This window comes from Balearica regulorum, chromosome 13 (assembly GCF_011004875.1).
Source record: "Balearica regulorum gibbericeps isolate bBalReg1 chromosome 13, bBalReg1.pri, whole genome shotgun sequence".
Classification (NCBI taxonomy): Eukaryota; Metazoa; Chordata; class Aves; order Gruiformes; family Gruidae; genus Balearica; species Balearica regulorum.
In genome coordinates, this window is record NC_046196.1 from 7508996 (window position 1) to 7536050 (window position 27055).

At 37.0% G+C, this 27055-nt stretch overlaps 1 protein-coding gene across 3 annotated transcripts in view; it reads left to right on the forward strand.

The window, feature by feature from the left end:
- Window positions 1–27055, forward strand: part of ADAMTS18 (ADAM metallopeptidase with thrombospondin type 1 motif 18) — a 195343-nt gene that overhangs the window by 142284 nt on the left and 26004 nt on the right. For all 3 annotated transcript variants that reach the window (XM_075765519.1, XM_075765518.1, XM_075765520.1), the window contains 13 exons: window positions 1487–1769; window positions 5488–5687; window positions 6426–6509; window positions 7368–7527; window positions 8130–8235; window positions 11980–12117; window positions 13549–13702; window positions 14744–14839; window positions 15796–15944; window positions 21501–21673; window positions 23651–23781; window positions 23917–24040; window positions 25277–25521. In XM_075765519.1, coding sequence (XP_075621634.1) covers window positions 1487–1769; window positions 5488–5687; window positions 6426–6509; window positions 7368–7527; window positions 8130–8235; window positions 11980–12117; window positions 13549–13702; window positions 14744–14839; window positions 15796–15944; window positions 21501–21673; window positions 23651–23781; window positions 23917–24040; window positions 25277–25521 — 2043 coding nt within the window. The remainder of the gene's footprint in view (window positions 1–1486; window positions 1770–5487; window positions 5688–6425; window positions 6510–7367; window positions 7528–8129; window positions 8236–11979; window positions 12118–13548; window positions 13703–14743; window positions 14840–15795; window positions 15945–21500; window positions 21674–23650; window positions 23782–23916; window positions 24041–25276; window positions 25522–27055) is intronic.

Consider the following 27055-nt stretch of genomic DNA (forward strand, 5'->3'; position numbering starts at 1 on the left):
GACTGTTGAGGACCTATATATCTCTGATAAATCTTTTTGGTTGGATAGACTGAAAGTCAGTTTTAGCATTAGCTTAGTAAACAGTTAAAGCTGTGAAAATTTCATATGTAACTTTCTATTTTCACTTGCTTTTCATTTTCTGTTGAGTTTTCCTCATGGGAAACAGTTCTGAAAGTGCAGAAAATTCCAGAAACCCTTAAAAAATACAATGCTTACATTAGGCGTTCAAACTGTTCTCCCTCTGATACTCTTGGCATTCTGGTCCTAGGAGGTTAGGCTAAAGAAAAGCATCCATTTCAGAAGGGAATAGGAGATACATGTCTAATATGTGCATTTTCAAAGAATACTTTTTGAGGAAGGAGGTGGAATCATGATCTGGGAGGACTTAAGATGTCGGGTGAGATGGTTTGCAATTGACATTTGTTTGCACATATTTTTCTGCAGCATAAGAGTATGTCGTCCTCGTGGGATGTCAATTTTGGCAGGAGGGTGTTGGCACATGGTAGAGCCTCACTGATCCAAAACAAAAATCTGTATCTAGTATTACGTATATAATGTAATAGAATTACCTGATGAAACAACTTCTTGAGTTTTGACTTGGTAAAAAGGAGTGTTTATTACAACATGTTTTACAAAACCAAGAAATGAAATAAAATCATAACCGATTAATGAGCTGCATGGAAATACTTCCTCAGTGCCACCCACATTTCCCTGGCCCTGATCCTGGAAACACTTCATCACATGTGCACATTTATGCAAGGATACTATGTGAAAAATACAGAGTAGTTTTCCCATACTTACTTCTGTCTTTCAGGGATCCAAGAAGGAAAACAATCAATCAGATAGATACTTGCTTTCACTGATCAGTTTTCTCTTGTAGGAGGGCATAAGTTTTAAACTGCCTTTGTGCTGATTACATTGCAGGGAGTTGATTACTGAATGATAGCACTGAAATGTTCAGATGCTTCAACTGTGTGTTGTTGTACCATAATGTGCTTACTTTTCTACTTAGAGCCACCTGGGATTCCCATCTGGTAATACCTTGTTTGGAAAAAAAAAAGAATATTAATTCAAACATTTTGTTTTACTAATGTCTGCATTTATTAGAAGTTGCATTTTCCTAAAGCATTTTCTTTTTATGTGAGACAGTATATCCTGTACACAAACACACATACAAACAAATCTATACTGTGAAGAATGGATTAATATTGCATATGAAATTATTCATGGTACTGTGTGAAGGTGCTATGCTGCCAGTCCCACAACATTCTTTTCTGTTACCAAATGTGAACCTGGTCATCTCCAAAGTGAAACAATGCATGCTTTAGTTGGGAAGACTATCTAGATGATACATTGAGTAAATGTAATTGAGAGGACCACATTTCAATCTGTCTAGGCTTTGAAGGGAGATCACTAAGAGCTAGCATGTTCCAGCTGTGAACCTTGACAATCTTTCCTCTAATTTGTGGTGGTGTTTTTTTTCCAGTCAGGTTTGATAAGGACACGGAAGATCGAATTCCTTATATCTCCATTACCTCAGCAGCTAGCACAGGAGCACAACTACACATCACCTGCTGGACACCATCCTCATGTATTATATAAACGAACTGCAGAAGAGAAGGTGCACCGGTACACAGTAGAGTCCAATCCCAAATGCTTTTCTTCTGGTCATCACAAGATTCACACTTCCCACAAGTATCATGCTCAAGCAAATGGTTACCACCATGGAAGGTTTCAAAAGCAACATTTTTGTGGACGTCGCAAGAAATGTATGTAAGGAAGCTTTCTCTCCTTGTTTGAGATAGTGGCTCTTAGAGACTGAATGGTGATTCTAAGGTGTGGTTCATAGTCACCTTTGTGATGGAGACATAATAATTTTTAATTATAAAGCAAAATAGATATGAGAAACTTGATTATTCCTTTAAATTGATGTCATCATCCATTTTATTAAGCCATCAGAATCACTGTTTAGTTTTCTTATTCTCAACCTAGATTAAAAGATCCCTCGCCTGATTTTTTTGACATTGACAGAGTTTTCAGTAAGCAATTCTGTTTTAGATTGCTGCTTTTGCACAGTGATGGATGCCAAGTCCCTGAACTGTCTGTTAGTTTGGAGATATATAACTATTTAGGCTTGAAGATGAAGAAAAAGTCTTACAAATCATTAATTTCTGAGAGGTCTTTCAGAGCTCACCATTTGATAATGAAATTTTCAGCAACTGACATCTTCAAAAAGAACTTCCAATCTAAATTGTTTAAATAAGATTTTGGAGCCACCTCTTAAAAAACATATTGGAATATATTATCCTGCCAAGGTCTATTCTGAGTCCTTCATTAGGCCCTCGAATTGCAGAACAGTTTAGAGCCCCCTTGGACCCTATATCCATACTTACAGCAGTCAGTTGATTCTGTTTGAAAGCTGATCTGCTTCTGAGCTGAGTTTCTTAATGAGGGTCTCCAGGACTGCACACAGTATTGAATACATTGTCTCAGTCCAGGTACATTCTTCACTTCCTACTTGACTTCTGAAAAAATGAGCAGGTTCCTTTTCCAAAAGATGTGTGGGGAAGAAAGAGAAAAACAAATAGAAGGGAAAGTAAGAAAGGAGGGAGCGGAAAAGGTGGCTAGCTGACACTGAGGCCTGAAACCTGCTTATTAAAAATTGACAACTCCTTCAAAAATCCTTCTCCCTAGATTTGAAAGCTAGACCTCAAAGACCAGATGCACAAGCCTCTGATTCAACCTGATACAGCTGATTCTGATACAGCTCAAAACTACCTCATCACATACTCCCTTTCCTTCCCGTCTAGTTTGTCTGCTACCTGCTTCAGAGCAAAGGGTAATGGTGCTAAGTTAGTTCATCAGCTCTACAGTGGTTTATTTTATTTGCATTGTCTACTGTGGTCTTGCACCTTATTTACTGTACCCCCGGGGACTGCTTGTCCAAATTCAGAATTACTCCTGTCCTCTTGAGCTTTTACATGGAGCTTGTCTCTATAATAAATGAGTGCATTTTGAACACTGTATTTTCATAACCTCCTGGGATGTGAGAAGATATTATCATTATTCCTGTCCTATAAATGGGACTCACAGACACAGGGGAGGTCAAAAATAACCGTTGCTTCTGGGTACCAAATCGATAAACTGAGTTTTTTCTTTAAAATACTTATCAGAATATATGCTCCTGTAATAGTATATGTGTATCTATATATTCAGTAATTTCAGTTACAGCTATGAGTTCTCAGCAGCATATTCAGGCTGGGTTTATGTTAAATGAAGAACATGCAGTTAGCATCCAACAGTGATGAGTTTAGTATAAGTGATTTGCTTAGGAACTTTAGTATAAGTTCCATTGCTTAGGAACTCGGTGTCAGACGCACTGTTAGAATCTGATTAAGCAAGATTGCATTTAATTACCTTAACCATGAAACTCTTTTGACATCCTGCAGTCTTTCACTTCATGGAGTACATACCTGTGACCTTCTGAGAGAAAGGAAGGAGGAGTTCTAAAAAATAACAGCCGATTTCCATACCCAGCCTTGGTTAATATGTAGAACAAGTCGATCTCATGTTCACTGAATGAATGCAGTCCTACAAATAAAATCATGTGTGATCGTTTAGTTGAGTAGGGGCAAATACAGGATGTAGAAGAAAAACATACCACTCTGGTAAAGACAACACCCCTTTTACGAGTCTTTGGGATTTTTTGCTTCTTCTTCCTTTCTTTTTTTTATTTTTAGTTTTTACATTGTCTTCCTGGTCTTGTTCTGAGATCTGGAGTCATATCAGTTTGAAATTTTCAGCAAAATCTAGTCTGGTCACCTGTAATAGAAAATGTCAGCTTGAATGAACAAAGGTGTGGAGAGTGCAGTCTTACGGAAGGCAGTCCTTTGCTATTAACACTGCCTAGTCAAGGTTCATTTATCCTAACCTAAGAATGAATCCAAGCTTGCTGAACAGTAAGAGGGAAGAGCACACTGCCACTTTTAGTGTCAGAAAAGTAGGTTTTCCCACTCACCATCTTTTAAAATTTCATATGTTGGCAATTTGTAAGCACTAGAGAAGCCAGTTAATCATCTTTCAGACTCTTCTTCACAATCTAAATGTTTTTGGATCATGAGAATTGACTATACTGTAGTTAGTAAATCATGCTTCAAACATTGCTGCTGCTTAGGTTTTATTAGTAGCAGTGAAGTTAATTCAAGAGCAAAACTCCACTGCTCAGGGATTTATGAGTCAAATTGTTGAAGTTGTATTGCCTTCAGAATAGTACATGGAAACTGATGTGCCTTGAACTGAACGCTTCACTCTTGGGTGAGGCATGTCTTCATGTTTTGACGTGCTTCCAGAAGAGAAAAGTTCTTTGAGCTTGTGAAAGACAATTGTTTATAATGAGTGATGCATTTTAACATCTTACTAGCACAGTCACTTGCAATGTTAAATATAGTTCAGAGTGACTTAGTTCTTGAAAGCAGACCACTGTTGTGCATTCTATGGTATTTTTGATTTCCCAGTTTGGCATGGAAGAAATTAGCGTCTGTTTCAACTCTGTCATTGGAGTAACTTTCTGATGAGGCACAGGCAGGATTTTTTAATTACCTGAGGCTCCCTCACTTGTGTCATGTTACATCCTGTGTCAAAAAAAATCCTATAGTTATCCAAATAGTATGTTGAAGTGGCCTTCGAGTTAATTCTTGATGCAAAGGCAGTGTAGGTTTATGCAAAAGAAGCTGTGAGTAACAGGAGCATTGTAAGATGTATAATATAGATTTCTTTTCCCATTTTCTGGCTCTCAGAAGAAATGGAGTAGAGACCATTCTCTAACTGTGCCATTGACTGTGCTACACAAGCACAGAGGGAAAAAGTGCACCCTGGCATTGGGGTGTGCAGGCTGGATGGACATATCCTGTGGTGAAGCCCTCCTTGCTGTTGCCTGACATTTCCCTATACTAAATAAATGTGTTCCCAGCAGGAATAATCTCTGTGGCAAATTCGCGTAGAAGGCTAATGTCAATCACAATAGCAGGCTGGCAGGAATCTTACTTGTGATGTGTGTCTGCTTTCTGTACTGACGGTGGACATCTGTTGTGGAAAGGAGTTTTTTACCAACTGCTATGTAAGTAAAGTAGCACATGCCAAACACCTCAGAAAGTTATCAAAAGGACAAGAAAAATGTAGATATTCTGTTAAAAATTCTGTGTGTATTTTTTACCACAGATGCTACCATTTTATTAGATTAATTCCTTATTTTAAACTGCTTAATGCATATAAATGTGGTTCTCCCATGTCCTTCTTTTCCTGTAGCCATCCTTACCTCAGGAGTGAATCAGGTCTTTTTTCATTAATATCCAAGAACTTAGCCATAAGTATTAAATCATATGCTGTAAAAATAATCTAAGGCTCTAAACCTGTGATACTTCATTTTCTGATGAAATTGATCATTGATGATCTGAACCCTTTCCAAAACTGAGTTTTATTTCCTTTTAGATGCACCTAAGCCACCCACAGAAGAGACATACATTCGCTCGGATGAATATGGGACTTCTGCAAGGTTCAAAAGATCATCTGCTAAAATTCAGAAAAATGGAAGTCTGAATGTTGAAACCCTTGTCGTGGCAGATAAAAAAATGTTGGAAAAACATGGCAAGGAAAATGTAACAACGTACATCTTAACAGTTATGAATATGGTAAGATGTGCTGTAATCAAAATATGGTTTCCCTGTAGAATATTGTTATGTCAGAGTAGGATCTTCCATTAGACAAACAGTGCAAAGCGGAGGGACACCTTACACAAGCCTTTTGTCAAGCCGCATCTAATGTATTACTTATGTCAAAAAGCTCTTTAAAAATGCATCCCTAGATTATCACAGTTCTGGCAACAGTACTGTAGGGTTGAAAAACAATAATTGGAAAATACTTAAAATGTTAAATTTTAAAATACTTCTTACTTTGTGAAGTACAAAAAAGGCAGGTACTCTGAAACTGAAACTTTCATTGCATTTAGTATCATGAAGCTTAGTCTGTTTTGTCTGATGTCTCCTTGAAACAAAACTTTATTTGAGAAAACACAAATTTATTTTGAGAAAAATAATGCAATTTAACTAGAAATATATTTTCCTTCATGGCTTTCGTACTACAAAACTTGAACTTTTAACTTTGAACTTGATTACGCTTGATCCAGGAGGCCAATGACAGAACAAAGCCCATTGAAATCAATAGAAGGTTTTCAAGTTTTTTGAATAAATGTAGTGGTTTGGGGCATAATTATTCTGGGTTAAGGTCTTTTGGATTAATCCTACAAGGTAGATGATAACTCCATTAATTTGTATTGAAAATTGAAGTCCAATGCAATAACTCAATACATATGTTTAGTCCATTAAAAAATATTGTACATGTAGATATTTCCTTTTCAATAACTGTTGCAGGTCTCTAGTCTGTTTAAAGATGGAACGATTGGAAGTGATATAAACATTATTGTTGTGAGCCTTCTTCTTTTGGAACAAGAGCCTGTAAGTTATGTCAGAATTTTTGTGTGGTATACTTCATTTGCTACTGTTCATAGGGAGCATTGGGTGTTCCCACGTTACATAGACTAGAGGTTTCTTAAGACATAGAGCATGAGAAGAAGATTAAACTCACAAAAACTTCCAAAATCACACTTTCTACATTTCATTTCTTCTCATTTTTTGATAGTAAAATCTTCATTTCATGTAAATGTTCTTTAGAAACATTGAAATGTTTCCAGTAAGATAAAACTTAACAATTTCCAGCATTTTCTTGGGATGAAATTTCTGGAATCAGATATCTAGTTAAGAAATATTTAAATAAATAAAAATATTTTGAACTGGACTTGCCAGGATGTGATGGTCAGAAGAGGGAAGGAGTCAAAAGTCCCAAGCTGAAGATAGCATGTAACAAAAGGTGGGAGTGGAGCCAATTCTTTTGGCGAGGATGCTGAGACAAAAGAAGACAAAATCTCTTTTCATGAAAAATTTGTAATGGGTTGATCTACTTGGATAATACTTTTTCTCCACAGAATTATCCAAACATTTTAATCACAAGGTTGAAAATTGTTTAGTGTTCAGCTTTATCAGGAATCAAATATATTTGTACACTGTAATTCCAACCACTGACTTTGAAAATGCCTATGTGTCTGGCAAGAGGTGCAGTTTTGTTTTACAGCTGTAATAGATTCACTCATCAACTGAATTGGTCATCACAGGCAGTTATTGTGGGAATACATAAGTTTATGTAGAACAAATATGCAAAACTAATTCCCTTTTCCCTAACCAATTCTTATTCTTTCAATCGCCTTTCTCAAGTACTGATGGAAGCACCTTATTTCTGTGTATGTGAAATATCTACAGGGTGGATTACTGATTAACCACCATGCTGACCAGTCACTGAACAGCTTTTGTCAATGGCAATCTGCTCTGGTTGGGAAGAACGGAAAGCGCCATGACCATGCCATCTTGCTTACAGGTTTTGATATCTGCTCTTGGAAAAATGAGCCCTGTGATACTTTAGGTATGATACGAAAACACAGAATTTCATGGGCGTCAACAGAATCATCTTGATTTTGAGAGATTGAGATGTTTTAAAATAAAACATTTTTGCACATAATGGTAGCCTTCTTGAAGAGTAAAGAACAGTATTATTTTTACATATTTGTTTTTGAGGTACCTAGAAGAAAAAGAATATTACTAGTATCATTGCCCTAGAAAAAGCTATCTGAAGACATCCTTTTGGATTGTCATCTTTTCAAGGAATATTTTTGATTTTGAGAATATTTCTGAGCCACTCTGATTTTATTTATTTTTGGTGACTACTTGTCCTTTTTGAATGGGATTCATCCCTAATTTGGAAACAGTAAAGGCATGAGGGGGAAAGAATAATCTTTACAAGTAAAGTGTATTTTGGGAGGTTAGGTTTGATTTGCATATACTTCTTATATAGGAGTCCCTTTATTGTCAAATAAAAGTCTGCTGTAATTCTTCCATGATAAACCTGATGAAGTAGACAACCATCTTCATACACCACAACAGACTGCCTTATTAGGACCAGTGCAGATGATATATGTATTGAAATTCTATAGAGGAACAAGCTATTCTACTGCTTCCTTCCTTCAGGATTTGCACCTATCAGTGGCATGTGCAGCAAATACCGTAGTTGCACCATTAATGAAGACACAGGTCTAGGACTGGCTTTCACAATTGCTCATGAATCTGGACACAAGTAAGTTATTTTTCATGAATCTTACATGCTGCTTCTATAAATAAATATGTGAGTGAATAGAAACATAGCATCAGTTAATATAAATCAGTTAAATATGGATCATTTATAGAGAGCTATATAATGGTTAGATCATACAGAGCATCCATTTGGTCTTATTAAATATCATCTCTTGAGCAATCATAAAAATAATCACTGAGATTTTGATCGATTTTGCTGCCATAGGTGGAGGGACAGGCTGAGAGAGTTGGGATTGTTCAGCCTGGAGAAGAGAACGCTCCAGGGAGACCTTCTAGCAGCCTTCCACTGCCTCAAGGGGCCTACAAGAAGCTGGAGGGGGACTGTTTACAAGGGCATGGAGTGATAGGACAAGGGGGAATGGCCTTAAGCTGAAGGACGGGAGATTTAGATTAGATATTAGGAAGAAATTCTTCACTGTTGAGGGTAGTGAGGCACTGGAACAGGTTGCCCAGAGAGGTTGTGGCTGCCCCATCCCTGGCAGTGTTCAAGGCCAGGTTGGATGGGGCTTTGGGCAACCTGGTCTAGTGGAGAGTGTTCCTGCCCATGGCAGGGGGGTTGGAACTAGATGGTCTTTAAGATCCCTTCCAACCCAAACCATTCTATGATTCTGTGATCTTATTCTCATGCAAGTATCTCACAACTTTTTCTAATTTGACGGGAAGCTATAGGCAATTTTAGGCCACAGTCAATACTCTTCACTCAGAGGTGTGTCCTTTAGCGTGAAATGGTGAATCAGCTGCCGAGGGTGCTTTCCTTTTATTTTTTATTTTTTGACATTTTATATATTCCAGGTGATAACCAGAACAAACAGTAAAATCTGACAACAATAATCTACAAGCTTCCCCACTGCTACCATGTTCTGGTAGACAAATTTCTTCTAGTATCAGTATAGTTGCTCCAAAAAGAGAAGAGACACTGCAGCTTACAGTATGGAGAAGTGATCTCTGTGAGTCTCTTAGAGGTCCCTTTCCCAGAAGACATGGTGTTTCATAGGATCTGGGAGCCACTCATTTCATTCAACCTGTCCTTCTTTGTTCTCTGTACCTATTTAATGAGTGATTTGGCTAAAAACGACCTTTGTGGAGGTTTCTGCCTTTCTGTATCTATATCTTGGATTTCCATTGGATTTCTGTGGTAACATGACTGTAATTTTTTTAAAAACCTGCTGTCTCTCAAACAAAATCAGTAATAATCTTCCACGGAGCTTCAGCTATTCTCTGAATTGTTGGATTAAAACTAAAGAAAATTATTAGGTTTTGCTGTCCTGTTTTTTTCCCAAATGATTTTGAATTACTTTTTCACAACTTCTTGCATGGTTTGATTTTCAGTTTTAACACAGCTCAAGCTGGGGTCTGTATAACCACTGGCAGTACAGAAGCACAGTTTCTCTATGTGGTACTGTGGTACCTGAAATCAAGGCTCAAGTAAAACATGGGCATAGGTTCTTTATTTTGTGCAGCAACATTACTGCACAGAATATCTTTGAAAATCAGTGCTACTGTATTCTGCTGTTTGGTCAAGCCTTCCAATTCTGCATGACTGAATCAGGACTATTTAGTTTTCATTGTACAAATGTGCCCTACAGTATATACTATGACCTAATGTCTCCATGAATGAGCCTTTCACAGGTTTCTATACATCTGAAGGGAAACAAGGAATTAAAGAACAATCCAGCTACCAGTGAAGCCTGTGGGAACTCTGCCAAAGCTTTCAATTGGACCAAATATGTCAAATATGTATTGTTTCATCCTCCTGTCACACTAGTGCAATTTCACTGACCTCAGTACATTTTTAATGCCCTTCGATCAATATTAGGAAAGAATCAGGCCTATAGCTTATTTTTTCAATAATTATCCCCTTTAGTCTCTTAATGTCCTTCCTTCCTGTTAATTTTCTTATTTATTTTGAGAGATTATGCTGGGAAATGTTTTAATGTTGGGGGGTTTTTTTCTTTTTCACCACTGCCTTTGATTCTCATATTATTCAGCCTGTCTTTGGTATACTTCCATACTCCTGTCTAACAAAATGCATCTTATCTCCTGGAAGAAATCTACCCCAGATACAAAATGTCTTTATTATTTGTTCGTGTTTATGTTCCTGAGACTACCTAGTATATGATGTAAGACAACAGAACTCACTGTCTGTGATACAGAGGTTCCAGGAGGAAAAAAGACCTGTGACAGCTATGGAAGTGCTGAGGTCCACTGTGAATATATTAACCTAAGGATTTCATAGTAGGAGAACATTGTATACCATATATATCACACTCTGATCCACTGAGTAGCTTCAGTTGTTATACATATTGATGGTTTCCTTTAAGTACTTTGTGTTCTGAAAGCTTAACAGTTCCTTTGAGAGTGCAGAGCCCATTGTGACAGTGGGTATATGAACTGTGGATTCTTTGACTGCAATGCATGTGAACAAAGCTAGTATTTTATAAAGGATTCTGAAATCTAGGTCAGTTGGGACTTTTTTTGTCCATTTATAGAAGGAGCCATATATTTTAGAAAGTTTGGAGTGTCAGCTGGTGGCAACACATACAGTAATTCTGATGAGCCTGCAATGATTTATAACAGTAGAGGATCAAGTCCAGTAAATTAGATATTCCCTGCACATGCAGAGATTACATTCATAAAGTCACCAATGTACTACAATGTTGAAGTAACAAATTATGAAATTTCTATTCAAAATACATTGAAATTCACAGATGTCCTTTACAGTGAGTAAATATAAAACAGTGAAAGGAAAAAACCTGAAAATTAGCTTTATTATAACCATAAGCTCCACATCATTTATAATTTTTAACATGGTTTTTATTATTGCTTATTATTCTTTATATTAACCTAACACCTCTCCTAGTGGAAGCAGGGCCTCCTAATGCTGCAGACTGAGCAAAGCACCCAATAAGACACAGTATTCCCACTAAAAGAGGTTACAGTCTAGACAAGTTAAGTGACAGTGTATAACAAAGGCGAGGAAAAGAAAGTGATTTGCCTGAGGTAATTTAGCAAGTTAGTGACCAAAATTAGAAAAAGAATCATATTTTTATATCCATACCTTGTATGCTATACATTCAATCCCACTTCTTTTGCTACAGACTGAATGCAGCTATGTAGTTCTTCCCTCCTATTAGGAATGTTCTATTCTTACAGCTGTGTAACTCGGACATTTCCTTGGGTTCTGATCTCCGCTCCATTCATGTTAACAAGCATTATCACTAAGCAAACAAAAGCTCAGACTGCACGCATGTTTTAAACTGATATAGATTTATAGGCAAGTACAAGTGTGACTGAACATAAGATCCACTACTTCCTTCTATCCATCTCACCACAAAACATTTCTCCTTCAGGAAAGAGGAATGGTTAAACTGTAAAACTTCTGACACAGTCTGCAGCTCTGGTACTTATGTGCCAGTGTCTCATCACATTGCAGAGCTCCTGTGCATCACCAGTATGGGTCTTCCTTGAAACTTGACTATCTTTTTCTCATCAGACAAGTGTATGATGACAATAAAATTTGAATGCTATTAATTGGGGCTTGTTTCATACTAATATTCATTTGTGTCCTGCATATGTTTTCATCCCTTTGGAATGAAAGGGATGAATTCCACATTCCCTGTGGAGTTCAAGCATAGAACTTGTACCCAGAAAGTGTTTCTTCTGCCCCAATTTGTGTCTTGCTTCTGATTATCTGGATTTTCACTCTCACACCTGGTTCTCTTTTCAGCTTTGGTATGATTCATGATGGAGAAGGAAATCCTTGTAGAAAAGCTGAGGGTAATATTATGTCTCCCACACTCACAGGAAACAATGGAGTGTTTTCTTGGTCCGTATGCAGCAGGCAGTATCTCAACAAATTTCTCAGGTAGGTCAGATGTAAATCTGGGCCAGTGCCAGGGAATGTATCTTTAGTAATTGGGCTTGAACTCTTGAACAGACATAAAAATTACTTAAGTGTGAAATTCACCTCTTTTAAAATGTGCTCAAACCCATGTATGAAGTGTATAGGTGGTACGATGTATAAGTGTTTTTGTCCTGCCTCATTTCAAAAGAATGAATTTCACCCTCCATGAATATCCTGCAGTAATGCCTGGCATATCATTCTTTCCCAGGCATTCCTGTCAGCAGCTAGGTTTGTTAGAGAATTAGTGGCAAGTGAACACAAAGGAGGGCAGACACAGTGGTACCAAAGTCATTACAAAATGTAAATTAACATTAGTAGCCTTTCTCACTGGAGTTTCTCTCTTGATCTAGCTCATGTCATGAATAAGGACATTTTACAATTTTTGCATACTGTTTCGGGGCGGGGGGGAAGGGAAAAAAAGAAAGATGCCAATTACTTCTCCAGCATGTTGGCATTACTCAGTGATGCTTTTAAAGGAACTGGTTTTGTCCATGCTTAATGTCATCAGAATAGCTATCCTTTCCTGTACAACTTTCCTTTTATTTTGTTTGTTGTACATGGGTAAACTATACATGAGTACTAAAAATTGCGTAAGCGATACTAAGACCCAGATCCAATACAGGTATTTTAGATGTTAATTCCTTAGAGTGAGAATCAAGTACCTAGATAGTTCTGTGGATCTGATCTTTGAATTCCAAGTTAGTATCTTAGAGAGGAAGCCAGGAAAGGTGACAGAGTTCTGGTTGTTTTTTTCTGCTGCAATGATGCAACATATTCTAAGTACACAACTAAAAAAGTCACATAGGCCCTCCAACATGCAGTATGGTCCAAGAGACTTACGCTTGGAAGATAAATCCAGCATAGGGCGACCTTCTGTATACATGAGTTCTCAAGCATATATAAAGGAGAAAAAAGTAGACCATAGGGTACTTTTGCTCTTAAGCTGGACACGGCCAACCCAAAGCCCACAAGCTGCAGCAGTCTTCTGTTTGTCAATCCACACAATGCAAATGCTGAAATGACACTGTGCCTGTGATTCTGTTGATTCCTGATTTTGGGAATCCATTTAAGGGAAAAAAAACAGACTAGATCACCTTGCTCTTGGTTACACAGGAATAAAGGGAGGAAAAGAATTTGACATCATTCCTTCTTGTTGTCACAACAGTCCCAAAGCCTGGAAATTCCTGCTTCCTTAAAACTTTGCAGGTCAGGCTACCAAGAAGATGTCAAGATCTTTTGGCTCCTGCAAGCAGATATTCTCATTTCAGTGCATACCTCTAAAGCTAGTTAAAAGTACTATATACCCTATTATGTGTTTTTGCTGGTCTGTAGCAAATTAAAATATTTTGATATAAAGATCATAGTTATGACTAATATACATTCTCATTATAGTACAGCTCAAGCTGCCTGCCTGGTTGATGAACCTAAGCAAACAGGACAGTATAAATACCCTGACAAACTGCCAGGGCAGATCTATGATGCTGATACCCAGTGCAAATGGCAATTTGGAATGAAAGCAAAACTGTGCAACCTCAGCTTTGTAAAGGTACCTACTGATATACTTCTGAAAAATTAAGATTACATTAGAGAACTGCAGTACAGTAAACAAATACAAGTAATACAGTGTTCTTCAGAGGCTTGGGCTATTTCTGTACTTTATCTTGTTTGACAATTTGCTTTGAAGGTACTGGCCTCTTTTGAGAAATATCACAGTCCCAGGGCAGTTTCGGAAGGAAATGTGTCCTTTCCAGGAGCCATCAGGAGTTCAGTTGAATGCATAAGACTCATGAGCCCTTCCCTACTAAGGGAAATTAGCAGGCACTAGAGTTCTGATCAAAACTTGCCTGGGGTGTGGGGTAAGGACGACTCAGTTTCTTGTGTTTTGTTTTACTCATGCATTGACAGCAATGTCTGGAAAAGATCTATAGGGTTATTTTAGAACAGTAAAAACATAACTTATGCTCTTGACATTGTGATGAAGGATTCATTTAGATTAACTTGTTATTTTAGTGACTGCTACACACACTCCTTGCTGATCTCTTCAGAGAAGGCATTTTATTAAATAATCTGCAGTGCTCATTCTGAAAAGAAGTATTGTAATTTCTTTTACTTCTGTTATTATCCTGGAGTATTTTGGTTTATTTTATACTAACCACATTTACCAGGTGATGGCAACTGTGTTTCTTCTACAGCTAATAAACAAAGAAGAGAGAGTGAACAGCACTGTGAAGAGACTATATTTCCAGACATCTCCAGTGTTTTAGAAAATCTAGTCTCTTCACAGTATTATAGTCACTGTAGACTTGATGAAATTTTAGCCTTGAACTTTTTAACACAGTTTGTGTTCTGTTATAGTCCCACACTCAAAATAGTTTTAAAAAATACATAGTGAAATGGTGCATAAACAAGAAGGGAATATACAGGATATGGCTGCTATGAATCTTAAACCCTGGATTTTCTAAATTCAGAAAATTCAGCTATTTGTATAGCTTTTAAGGTAGCAAAGGCATGTATCATTTGTTACCCTTTCTAAACACTAGGAAATAGTGGGAGTTGAGTACTATAGTCAGTACTTTTTTCTTTTCAGGATATATGCAAATCTCTCTGGTGTCACAAAGTGGGTCATAGGTGCGAGACAAAGTTCATGCCGGCAGCAGAAGGAACAGCTTGTGGTATAAGTATGGTAAGTTGTTTTATAAACAGGACAAAGTAATTCTAATGTGTTTTTAGAGTGTATTGGGTCAAATACCAGCTCCTGTCAAAACCAGTTTTATCCAGATCCCTCCAGGTTTGCTGGCACAGACTTCCACATTGCTCTGTAAAAGATTGTGTTGTGATACATAGTCAGGACTGGTCCTCATGGTGGCACCTGTCTGATGGTAGGGAGTGATGCCTTTCCCACTGAGCTATGGAGTAAGATATATCTGGCAAATCTGAATCAGTAAGAAAAACCATTAATTATAGCAGAAGTTAGATGAAGGTTTCAGATTCCACTCTGATATAAACATTCCTTAAGCCATAATATTTGCTATACAGACTAAGGCCATCATGCATATTATCATCAGTGATCACTACTAAAAGAGCATGGTGATTTGTTTTAGTTGAACTTTCTAATTTACACTCATCTGTAGTCACCCAGAATATTTTCTTTTGCTGTAATGTTTCTTCCAGTAGAATATTGTTACTGACAAATGTTCAATTTCACTTTTTCTCTTTGTGCAATATTTCAAAATTGAATGACAAAAGGGAGAAATTTTAGCAGGATTTTAGCAGGCTATTTTTAAATTACATGGGAAGTTTTGAGATTCTGACAGCAGAGGACCATAAATTAACATGGATTTTTTGGGGAAGAGTAAGCCAAAAAGATACTCTCCAAGAGAACAGTTTTGAAAATTTGTACCTCGGAGATCTTCAAGTCAGAACTCAGAGAAATTTTAGGACATTGCTTCTCTATACCATTGTGTGGGTCAATGTCCTACTTCAGAGTCCTTGTCCTGTCAGCTGTCTCATTGAGTTCAATGGGTGACATCATGTTTATCAGGGTTAAGCACTGGAGCTTTAAATGTGGATTTTTTTCTTTTTTGCATCTACTAGGTACCGCTAACTCTGATGGGATATTTTTTGGCATTCTTTTGGCAGTGGTGTCGAAGAGGACAGTGTGTCAAATACGGTGATCATGGACCCAAGCCTGTAAATGGCCAATGGTCTGCCTGGTCTGAGTGGTCAGAGTGTACTCGCACTTGTGGAGGCGGGGTCACATATCAAGAAAGACACTGCAATAATCCAAAGTAAGACATAGATATGAAAAGGTATTATTTTTATACTAACTACCTAAGTTTTTAGAACAACAACAACAACAAAGAGTCCACCTCTGGAGAGAAATAGTGTGTGTGAAAATATTTCTAAGACCTTTCTTTCATGTCCAGTATGACCAGTCAGTAGCTGAAGGACAGAAATATGTCCTGATACTAGAAAGTAGTGGCTGTCTGAAGACTGCTAGAGTACTAGAACATCTACAGCCCAACTTTTGCAATTTATTTTGTGACACTACAGTTTATCAAATACATGCAGAAGTAACCAAAGGCCACACAAACATATTCACACCTAATAATTTAAGAGCAAGGGAAAAATGTCTTAAAAGCTATTAAGACTTATGATGAGATCATATTATCCAGGATAATAAAACGAAAATGTTTAAAGTCGATATCAAAGTGGTTGTAGACAAATGTCTTTGTAGGTCTGTCAGGTTTTTTGCATTCTTATCTGTTTCACAGGTCAGAATAAAGTTGCTGAACCCCAGAATTGTATGCTAACTTATGAAACATTTCTGGTATTTTCCTCTAGTGAATGGCTTATCACTGTAAATACTGCTATTCCTTACAATACTATTTCAAAGTAGAGGTAAAGTGTTACCTGACCGGCGTCTTTCCCAAGTACTCAATTTGCTTCAGCTTAGAAGGAAAAAGGATTTCACTGTTTTATTTCATACACAACTTTAACAAGCATAGACACGTGTATTCTTCATTGCACACAATAAAAACAACATTTAAACTGCAGTAATAAAAAACAGAGAAAATATGACACAGTTTATATGAGGCTCTAAAGAAGCCTCGCACCTACTATACAGTGCTGCAGTAATAATATCCACGCTTCATATACTATGTTATAGGAAAATGTGAGTTAGTTAAAATAGTCTTTATTACCCACATTCAGTCAAGCCAATTTTTGCAGATCCATAGCAGAGCATTTTCTCAACCTTTTCTGTTGTTTCTCAGTGTATTTTGATAAATAAAATGACTTGGATAGTTTCCTTTATTAAACGATTTAGCAAGAGAATGCAGGGTTTCAATTGCATGTCATATATATATTTTGGTCTTTCTACTCTGGTCCCTGTTTTGCCTGCTAAGCTTGTATGTATGCACATTGTCCTTTGCATTTATTCATAAGCCTTCCCTTGCTCTCCCTGTGTGACAGAATAATGTCCAGTAATTGAAATGTTTCAGTTTGGTGCACTATTATAACTGGTAATGATTTCAAATGGTCTTCAAATAGAAGCTCTTCAACATCAAGGGTGTCTTTTACTGCAGCGTTACATATTTAAAACTTGCATTCAGAGTAAGCATTGATGCGAGACTTGATGTAACCAAGACTTGATACCAGAAAGGGATCGTGTTTATACTAAATTTGATTTTATTATATTAGTGATAATTCAGTTAGAGCAAAGAGAAGATACTATAAATCTCTCTCAGAGTCAGAGTGATGAAATGACAGGACTATAAATAAGCCATCCACACAACAGTGTACAAGTATCCAGGTAGCTGTATTTCCCATCACAGCATTTTTGTATAAATGTGGAATCATTAGAAAAATGATACTATCCATTTTCAGTGTTACACCACATGGAATGATTTATAACCAAGTCACTGTTCATTGTTCACCTCTATAACTACACATAAACAAAGAATAATGATTCCTTTGTTTTTGAACTTCTGAAATGTATTTCAGATGTTTATATATTTCAGTACATATATTATTTCATATGTACTATATTTATTTCACTTTTCCTAATCCAGATTTGTGTAGGACCTAATGTTTATTTTGTTCAAAAGCTTGATAGACATTTTTGGACAGCAAAATTTTGTGAATGACAAAGAATAACATCTATTTCTCTAAGAGATTAGGATATGGGGTGTGGATCTCTGAAGAACTGACTGGACTTTAAAATAAGGTTTTCAAATTTCTCAAAGCAACTGACTTCTTATGAACATTGAGGGAGATTTCTACGTTTCCAATGATTTTAAAGGTGATGCATCCTATTAGGAGCTTAGAGGCAGGTGAAGAACACAAATTCAGGCTGCTGCTTATGAAAATCTCATTACTTGTGTTTGTATGTGAAATTGTCCTCTTGCAAATAATATCCAACCAATTCAATTTCCTTTCTCTTGACAATTTTAAGACAGGTCTTGTGACCACACCCAGGCAGCTCTGGGTATGGCTTCTGAATTACCACCAGAGTTATGTACAAATTCATACCAACAAACACCTATGGAGGTCATCTGCAGAGCACAGAACTATGCAGATTTGCTAAAATCATTACAGTTCTGTAAATTGTCATGGTGTGATTTCATGGATCTGGTTTTCATACATCACAACATTTTACAATTGAGGTACTTTTCCAAGATAGAAATAGATTACATAATTTAATAGTTTAGCTGGAAAGAACCTGAAGACTGCCCGAGAGATTTAAATTAATACCTAAATCATATCTGTGGGACTGCATCCTGCCCACTTCACAATAGTGCATTGTTCGGCAAGAGTAGAATGGAGATTTAGGCATGTGTGCAATCAAAAAACTGAAACAAAATTGCTTGAACGTGTCTTTTTAATCTTTTGTGTACAACATCTGTAACAGTGATTACAGACAATGCAGATGTAAACTGGTGCAAAGTAATGATGCCATTTAAAATACTAATTAAAATGGAAGACTGTGAAAGACCTTGTAGACCTTTCAAATTCATGCAGAATAAAATAGTCTACCTTTGTGATACTATCATAATATGAGCAGAAGTGTTCTCACTTGAATTTAAACAATTATAAAACATGACAAAATAGGAGTCCAGAATTTCAGAGTTTTATTTCCTTTGTAATGCATAAAATACTTTCCTTGATCAGATTAATTGCAGGATTTCTCACTCTGTTGCTTTGCAGTGAATATCCATTTTACTTCCATTGTGCATTAAGTCTATTCTTAAAAGCGTACTGCAAAATTAATTTAAGCTACTCTTGTAGCATTTTAATATTTGAGTCTTATATGAAGTGGAATATTTACATCTTTGAATTTACACTCCTTTTAAAAATCATTCTTCGGAGACTGTTTTTTTGCTGGCCTTTCTCACCGAGTTTCTCACTTCTGTAATTATCCTCAGCAAGGCCTCAGCCCTAACAGCATCTATTCACGCAGGTATCTTTACCTCTACATGCCAATGCTGGGAAGGTACAAAGATGGATGAAAAGTTTAGGCTATATCTGTATTAGGACCACTGTACCACTATAGAAATACTGGAATACCCTCTGTGCGAGCATTCCTTTGTAAGCACAGTTGTACTAACAGAGCTTCTGTAGGCAGTCAAACCAAAATATACTGGTGGTATAAACATCACCAATAAAAGCGTGATTTTGTCAGTGTAGATAATAGTATTTTCTCAGAAATTAGGTTTTGCAGATCTGGTTCTAGTTGCCTGTAGATTACCTAACTCTTACTGACATCTTGTTGGTAAAAATCGAAGGTGGGGAAGTTTCCATAATTCTCTGGCCAACAGTTTCAGTAATGGGAGTGTACTGCAATATTAAAATGTCTTAACAGAGCTGGGAAACAAAATGCCTCTTTCAGTGCTCCCTTAGTTTGGTGGAATTTTATACCATCCTCAAAGGCAAGACTGTGGCTAGAAATCACGATCTAGCCATAAATAATTCTATTATATTGCTTGTTTGGTGGAATTTACTTGGAAGGAGGTTGCTTCTTTTCCTTATGCTAAAGCAGATTTGCTTTCTGGGGCTGGAGGAGGTAAAAAATCATACATGTGCTGAAGCTGTAAAGGAAGTCTGTAGAGAATTGAGTAAGGACCCAGCAGTTTGGCTGCCTTAACTCAAATCTCTCACCAATTGCACAAAGTCAACATAAATACTCCTTGACTTTACTGATGTTACATATCCTCCCTGCCTGTCACAAACTGAATTGCCACCTACTAGGACAGAAAAGCTGACTTCGTTTTAAGACCTTTGCCATTATACCCGGTGTCGGGGTAGCTAGTGGATGACCTCAAGAAAAGTCACTGGAAGTTGTTTTGTTTCCACAACACATTTTGCTGGTGCTTTAACCCAGTTTTAAATAGAGGAACAGGTGGGTTTCCACCTCTTCCTTTGAATGATTGTTTTGTAGCCCAGAATCCTGGAAAAGCCAGGTATTATGTACATTCAAAGCTGATTCAAAACATAAAACCCAAGCCCCAACTTGGTTAGAGACTAGCACATATGAGGGTTAAAATTTGTAATAAAGCAAACAGAAAAAGCACCTGGATTTACTCATCCATGTTGCACCAGGCTGTCTCCATGTTCCGCTAGTCAGATGCATGTCAAGAGAAGTTCCACGGGATACTTGATATGGGGAATAATTATAACATAGTGTGTAGGGATTTAAACAAACAACTCAAATCATACTTTTTGCAACTGTATTTTTAATACAATTATTATTAATAATAATTATTATTAATAATTTGTTATTATTATTCAGTATCTTTTATATTAGTCTGACTTTTTCCTGAATGTGTGTGTAAATGGGCAAAATGTCCACTGAAAGGTCATAGTTTGTCTTCCAAGCATGTATGTTCCCTAATTTTTAAGAAGCATTATATAAATATGTGCATTTTTACATTTCTTTTTGCTTGACGCAAGAAATTGTATAATAAGACAAACAGATTGTAGAATTTGGTGAAGATTTGGTTCAGTACTTGCAGATGTATATCTGAGCATTGTGAAACTGCAAAAATAACACCAGTGAATTCCTGTGTATATCCATAAGGAATACAAAAGTGAATACATTTCTCAGCAGCTTGTGAGACCTCTCAGTCACTTTAGAAAGAGCAAGTCTTACATTTTGCATTTCTTACAGTCATGTGCATAGACTAAATAGTTAAAAACTATGATTCTGATAACAGAAGATACTAGCAAAGTAATAGAATATGCTATTTTCATTCAAATTAAGGGAAATGCCCAGCTAAAGTTTGCTGAAGTGGATGTGACATGTTTAAAGTTCTCTGTGAATTCCAGTGTTTTCCTAAAGCAGGGCAACTGTGCAGAGTCCTTGTTTCCTTTGACTGTTTTAAAGCACATTTTTTTCAAAATGATTTACAAAACAAATGAACAACCAAATGTAATTATTCATTCTGTTTATGTTTGATCAGTGTTATGTTATCCTTTATTAACTCTTATTGTGATAGGTAATTCTTTGCACATGTTCATTCCTGGGTTACAGCAGAGTAAAAATAGCTATATAACAAGATTGAAACCAGCCAATATAAAATAGCCCTATAAATTTAAATTAGTGAGAACATGACTCACCTCTAGATGGTTGCATCTTTGCTGAGTTTGCAGTGATCCAAGTAGATAATTCATGGCAACTGCTCTGCTTGGGTTTAGGAACAGTGAAAATTAATGGCCCGTAGAAGAAATACTCCTCTCCTAAGACAACCTGTCCTTTCATTTTCTCTGTTAATACACATGTAACATGCCAATTACATAAAAAGTAGGTTTTGCAAAAGAATTTTTTTTTTACTTTTTTTTTTCAGGCCACAGTATGGTGGCAAATTCTGCCAAGGTTCCAGTCGTATTTATCAACTTTGTAATAATCAACCATGTCCAGCCAATAGTTTGGACTTCCGTGCCCAGCAGTGTGCAGAATACAACAGCAAACCTTTCCGGGGATGGTACTACAAATGGAAGCCATATACTAAAGTGGAAGGTAATTATGCCGCAGCTCTGATGGACAAAGGCGATTGCAGGAAGCAAGCTGTAAGCTGTAATTCATCCATATTATTTGGGCAAATATCACCCTGATGTAAGCAAATAGAAATTCAGTTGGCTTATTGGAGATGTGTTTGCTTTCTAGCATAGTTGAATCCGGCCTCCTGTGCGATACTGCCTGTACGAACATGCAGAATTCATTTTGGTTGGGAATTTAAACCTTTGTCCTTAGCATGACTCCCTGGCTGTTGCTACCCCTCTCTTTCATTTTATATTACATATCTGTTAGTGTGAAAACAAAACAATTTCCATGGATTTTTCAGCATGGGAAATGTGAGCTCCCAGAAGAACACTACCAGAATCTTCCTTCCTTTGGAATGTTCTCAGATTTCGAAACGTAACAATAAATCAACCTCTTGACTTTTCTGCTGGTATAGTCCCATGAGAATTGGAAAAACAAACAATGTACTGGCATAAATTTTTTAAAGTCATCTTTTACTAAGAGATCTTTATAAAGTTCAGGTCTCAATAACTATTTGTCTTTTGTACAAGCAAAGTTTATTTTTACTTTACGCATCTAAATTTTGCAAATATTTTGAATCAGTATTCATTTTTATCAGATACAAGAAGTATTTTCTGCAGTTTGAAAACACAATGTGGAGCTGCAATTGCTACTACTTGAATAAAAGTGGCTGGATTATGTCACATTGTAGCTGCTTTGTTTAGCACTTGCACACATTTGCTTTTGATGATAATAAGTGTATAATTATATATATATATGTACATACACATACATGTAACTTTCATTCATAGCCCAATTATATTTTCTTCAAAAGACTTTGCAGACATTTTCGTGGGTATTCAGAAATCTATGTTCTAACAGCCATTGTGAACAGGGAAAGAGGAAATAGTTTCACAGCATGTAACAATGGGTGTTGTACAATAGAGAGCATAATGCATTTTGTTTAACAGAAATTAAGGTAGCCTATATTGGTTTTAAAGGTAGGGGCTGCATTTACTGAAAGGAATAGGAGCTTAAAATTAGGGACAAAGGGCATGATTTTCAAAAGCAAGATGTCCTCAAGTGACTCTGAACTTGAAAACGCCTGTGTTACTCTCTTAGCTGCTTTTCAAAATCTCCCCCAAGATCTACATTTATAGTCCTGAAAACAGGATCTGGTTTTCAAAATTGCTGCAGATGCCTTGCCTCTGTAGAAAGTGCTATTGAAAATCCAGCTGCTCATTTAAGAATAAAAGGATACTATTCTGAATCCAATTTCATGTTCTTCAAAATTTTGTTACACCGTTTTATTTGTTGCACTTACTATTTGTATTAAAATTGTGTATTTTGGCAGTTGTGACAATATTTACAATTGTATGACTCTTTTTAGCTATGCAGAATCAATCAGCCCTTTATAAGTGTAAGCTACCACCCATGTATAAGAAGAAATTTGATTGACAATGGTTGGGATTTTTTAGAGGAAAAGCACTTTTTTTTAGGGCAAAATCTGGCCCCAGTCCTAGCTTTCAACTGAACTGATCATTTGTGCCATCTTATATCTTTTTCAAATTTTAACTAAAAATTAAATTATTACAATCTTCCATTTCTCTTAAATAAAAAAAAAAAATTTCAACTGTGAACCAGTGGAACTGAAATCAGGGCCACATCAGCAGACCTAATGCAATGTGCCTGTTGTCACACTGGTTTGAATTCTTGATTCCATTTGTGGAGAGTGAAACCCACAGGTTCTTTTAAAATAGCATAATGTAAGTTATTTCTGCCCATCTTGGGGTCCTAATATGTCACCACACACAATTAATCCTTGTAGCTTCCTGCATTCATCTAGGATGCAGGAAGAAACAATAGCCAAATGCCTTTTTTGGTTTTTTTGTTTTTTTTTTTTTTTAAAAACCAAATGGTGCTGCAGGTCTGCTAATACTTTCTTGTCTTGTTTTTTGGGTTGTTTTTTCCCAGAGGAAGATAGATGTAAATTGTACTGCACAGCTGAAGACTTTGACTTTTTCTTTGCAATGTCCAGCAAAGTGAAGGATGGAACTCTGTGTTCTCCAAATAAATATGATGTTTGCATTGATGGAATATGTGAAGTAAGATAAAATTAAGTTTCTTACAATCCCAATGTCTATTTTTTTAAGTGGGCAGTTCACTCCTTTATGGAAAATTCAGCTGTTTCTTCAAATTCCCTTATGTCTGAGTCCTTCACTTGTGCCTTTTGGTTGCAGCAAGTAGGGTGTGATCATGAACTTGGTTCCAAAGCTGTATTGGATGCTTGTGGAGTTTGTAAAGGAGATAATTCAACGTGCAAGTTCTTTAAAGGCCAATACTTGATCCAGCACAAAGCTAATGGTAAGGAAAGCTGTTCCACATGATCATCAACTCATTGCTCTGCTGTATCCCCCTGTAATGTATATGACTCCTTGCTCATTCGGGCAGTAGCTAAAAGTCCAGATGTGAACTGAAAATCACAGGGAGAGTGAGAGGAGAGTTCACATTTCTCCTGTTTCTTCGTAACAAGAAAGCTATGACCATAAGTCTTGGTTAGTTAATTTGCAAGCATTCCTCTTGTTTCTTAAGCCACATTTTCCCTTTACGTGTGAATTTCCTCTTAAAAGAGATTTTAGGATTCAAGTAAGTGAAAAAAATAGCTGTCAACAGCTGACTGGAATGGGACTGTAGAAGATATAAAAAGCGATACACAGCATAATGCCAAACATGACAGTATTTCCATGTCCATTTTCAAATTAAGTTTCCTGGAAGCTGTCCAGCTGATTCAACAGATGATCCAGTCACTGGGAGGTGGACTTTTCTTTAGTGGACTGTCACAGGCTTCTTCTGAAACAATATCTCACTGTGCCTCAGTTTCTCAGGCATAAAATGCAGATTTCTATACCCACAGGGGTATTTTGAAGATCCATTTACTGTTGATCATAAGACATGTCAATACTACAGTAATATAGGCCAGGAAATTGTTTAGGATATAGTAATACAGAGATGCAGTGCTAGAAAGATAATTTAAACTGACTGCTCTGCAAAATTAGCTGTGCGCAGTACGTGTTGGAGATTGTCAGCAGTGTCTCATCTGACTGTAGAATGAGTGAGATCTCATTCATGCTCACATGCTCAGTGCAATGGCTCACAGCAGGGACATCCAGTGGTGCACAGGGCTCTGTCAAAACTCTCTGCATCCCAGTGCATCTCAACTCAAAAACCTTGTCCATGATGGAAGCAGTACCTTCCAACTACTGTAGGGAACTGCAGGGAAAACACGGTAAAACAATTACAGTGAAACCACCATTCATCTGTTCTGCATTTTTCTAAGGTGAACTTGCTTTTTCTTGTCTTTAATCACAAAGCAAAATTCCAGGAGTTGAAATACCTCTGAGTTACTCTGATTACGGGCTGCGTAGGGGGGGTTAAAATCAGAACTGGTTTCTCCTTGTGAAAACAAAGTAACTTTGGTGGATCAGAACAGCTGTCTTCAATACTGTTTAAACTGCAAAAATTTAAAATTGGGTCAAAAATTATAAGGCATCTCTACCTGTATGACAATTGCAAAAATGTTGCTTACTTCTTTCATTTCAGACTACTATGCCGTGGTCAGTATTCCAGCAGGAGCACGCAGTATACAGCTCCAGGAAATGCAAATCTCGACCAGCTACCTTGCAGTGCGCAACCTCAGTAAAAAGTATTATCTAACAGGAGACTGGACAATTGACTGGCCAGGAAAGTTCTCTTTCGCTGGAACAGTTTTTGATTATCAACGCTCTTTTAACCATCCAGAGAGTCTATATGCGGCAGGACCGACTAATGAGACGCTGGTCTTTGAAGTAAGCTTGCTTCTGTTTATTCTTCCCTTGATGTCTATTACAGAATTAGTAACGACAGCTTTCGCTCTGCACTGTAGCTCTCAGCAAGATTAAAGAATAGCGTTGAGTCACAACAGTATTCAGACTTAATTGTGTGGTCATGCTAGATTGAAAGGACTTTCACCAGTTTATTGAGGTCTGAAGTTTAGTAAACTGTCACAAACTCTGTGAAAAGGAAGGTGTGTAAAACACACCATATAGCATTATTTCTCAGTTGCTGCACAGTGGTAACAGAGATTATAAACACATCCCATAAATGGTATCCAATAAAATTCACTGATGTAAAAATTAAATCTAACATTATGGCAAGGTGTAATGGTAACAGTTTCAAATGCTGCTTCTGAAACTGCAGGCGCATGTAGCCATTTTTAAATCTACCTTGGGACACAGATGGTCAAACTACCACACATCGGCTCCTTTGTCATTTCTGTTGATTCAGTTTTATTGGTGATAGCATCTAAAATAATGAATTTTATATATGTTTATCTCCCAGTCAAATTTGTATCACCTACTCTGTCTGCCAGATGTCCTGTGTTGAAACTGTATTTAGCAGAAAGTAAATTTGGTACTTACATGGTTTGTTCCAGCATTGCAATTTTGAAATTGGTCATGAATACTTCTGTTTTAAGAAAAATCTCTCTCTGCATTAGGTTACTTTACTAGATTTTCTTTTAAAATGTATCAGAACATTTGGGGGTCCATTTCTGGCTGAATTGCCAAAGTCTTTACTCCCAATTAGCTACAGTAGTTTGCCTGCTTTGTTAGAAAGCTCTAGCAAACCGTTGGCTTTGTAACTCATCCGTTATGTCTGTTTTGATGAATGCTTCCCTGTGAGAAGGAAGGAGCCCTCCCCAGAAGGGATTCAATTCCTTCCCACACCTTCCAGCAATACTCTGGTCAGCTCACAATCAAACACACAGCTTCCTCTGGCGAGCACTCGAGGACCGTGAGAGCGAGTGCTCTACCCGGTCTCTGAGGCAGCAATCCGTGGTTCTTGCCCCACCGTGTAACACCATAACTGCAAAGTGCTCTCTGCAGAAGTTTAGCAGGAGCCGAACTCTGCATCCTGTCTCCCTTACAGAGCTTTGTTCTGTTGAACTAAGAAACACAGTAAGTATAGACTGTGACATGTAATATATTCTTCAAGGATTATTTAAACTTTCACAACTGTTCAGTAAAGTTTTTATTTGGAATACTGAAGAGCCTTACTGTTATTCATACTGAGTAATGTACTTAAAGGTATCTGTAAGAATCAGTGAAGTTCATGGACCATGAACACATGTTAAAGCACTTTAGGATGAACACACATTTTTGAACGGCCAGTTTGACATGGGCTAAGGGCGTGTGTTTTCACAAATTATTATCACAATTTGCAATGCCTTTTAAAAACATTTTTTCTGTTGAAGAATTTTCATTTAGAGTATATATATCAATAGGGACATGTTAGTCCAAGGAAGAGTTTGGTCTACAAGTAGACTTCCCTGTCTGCAAATCA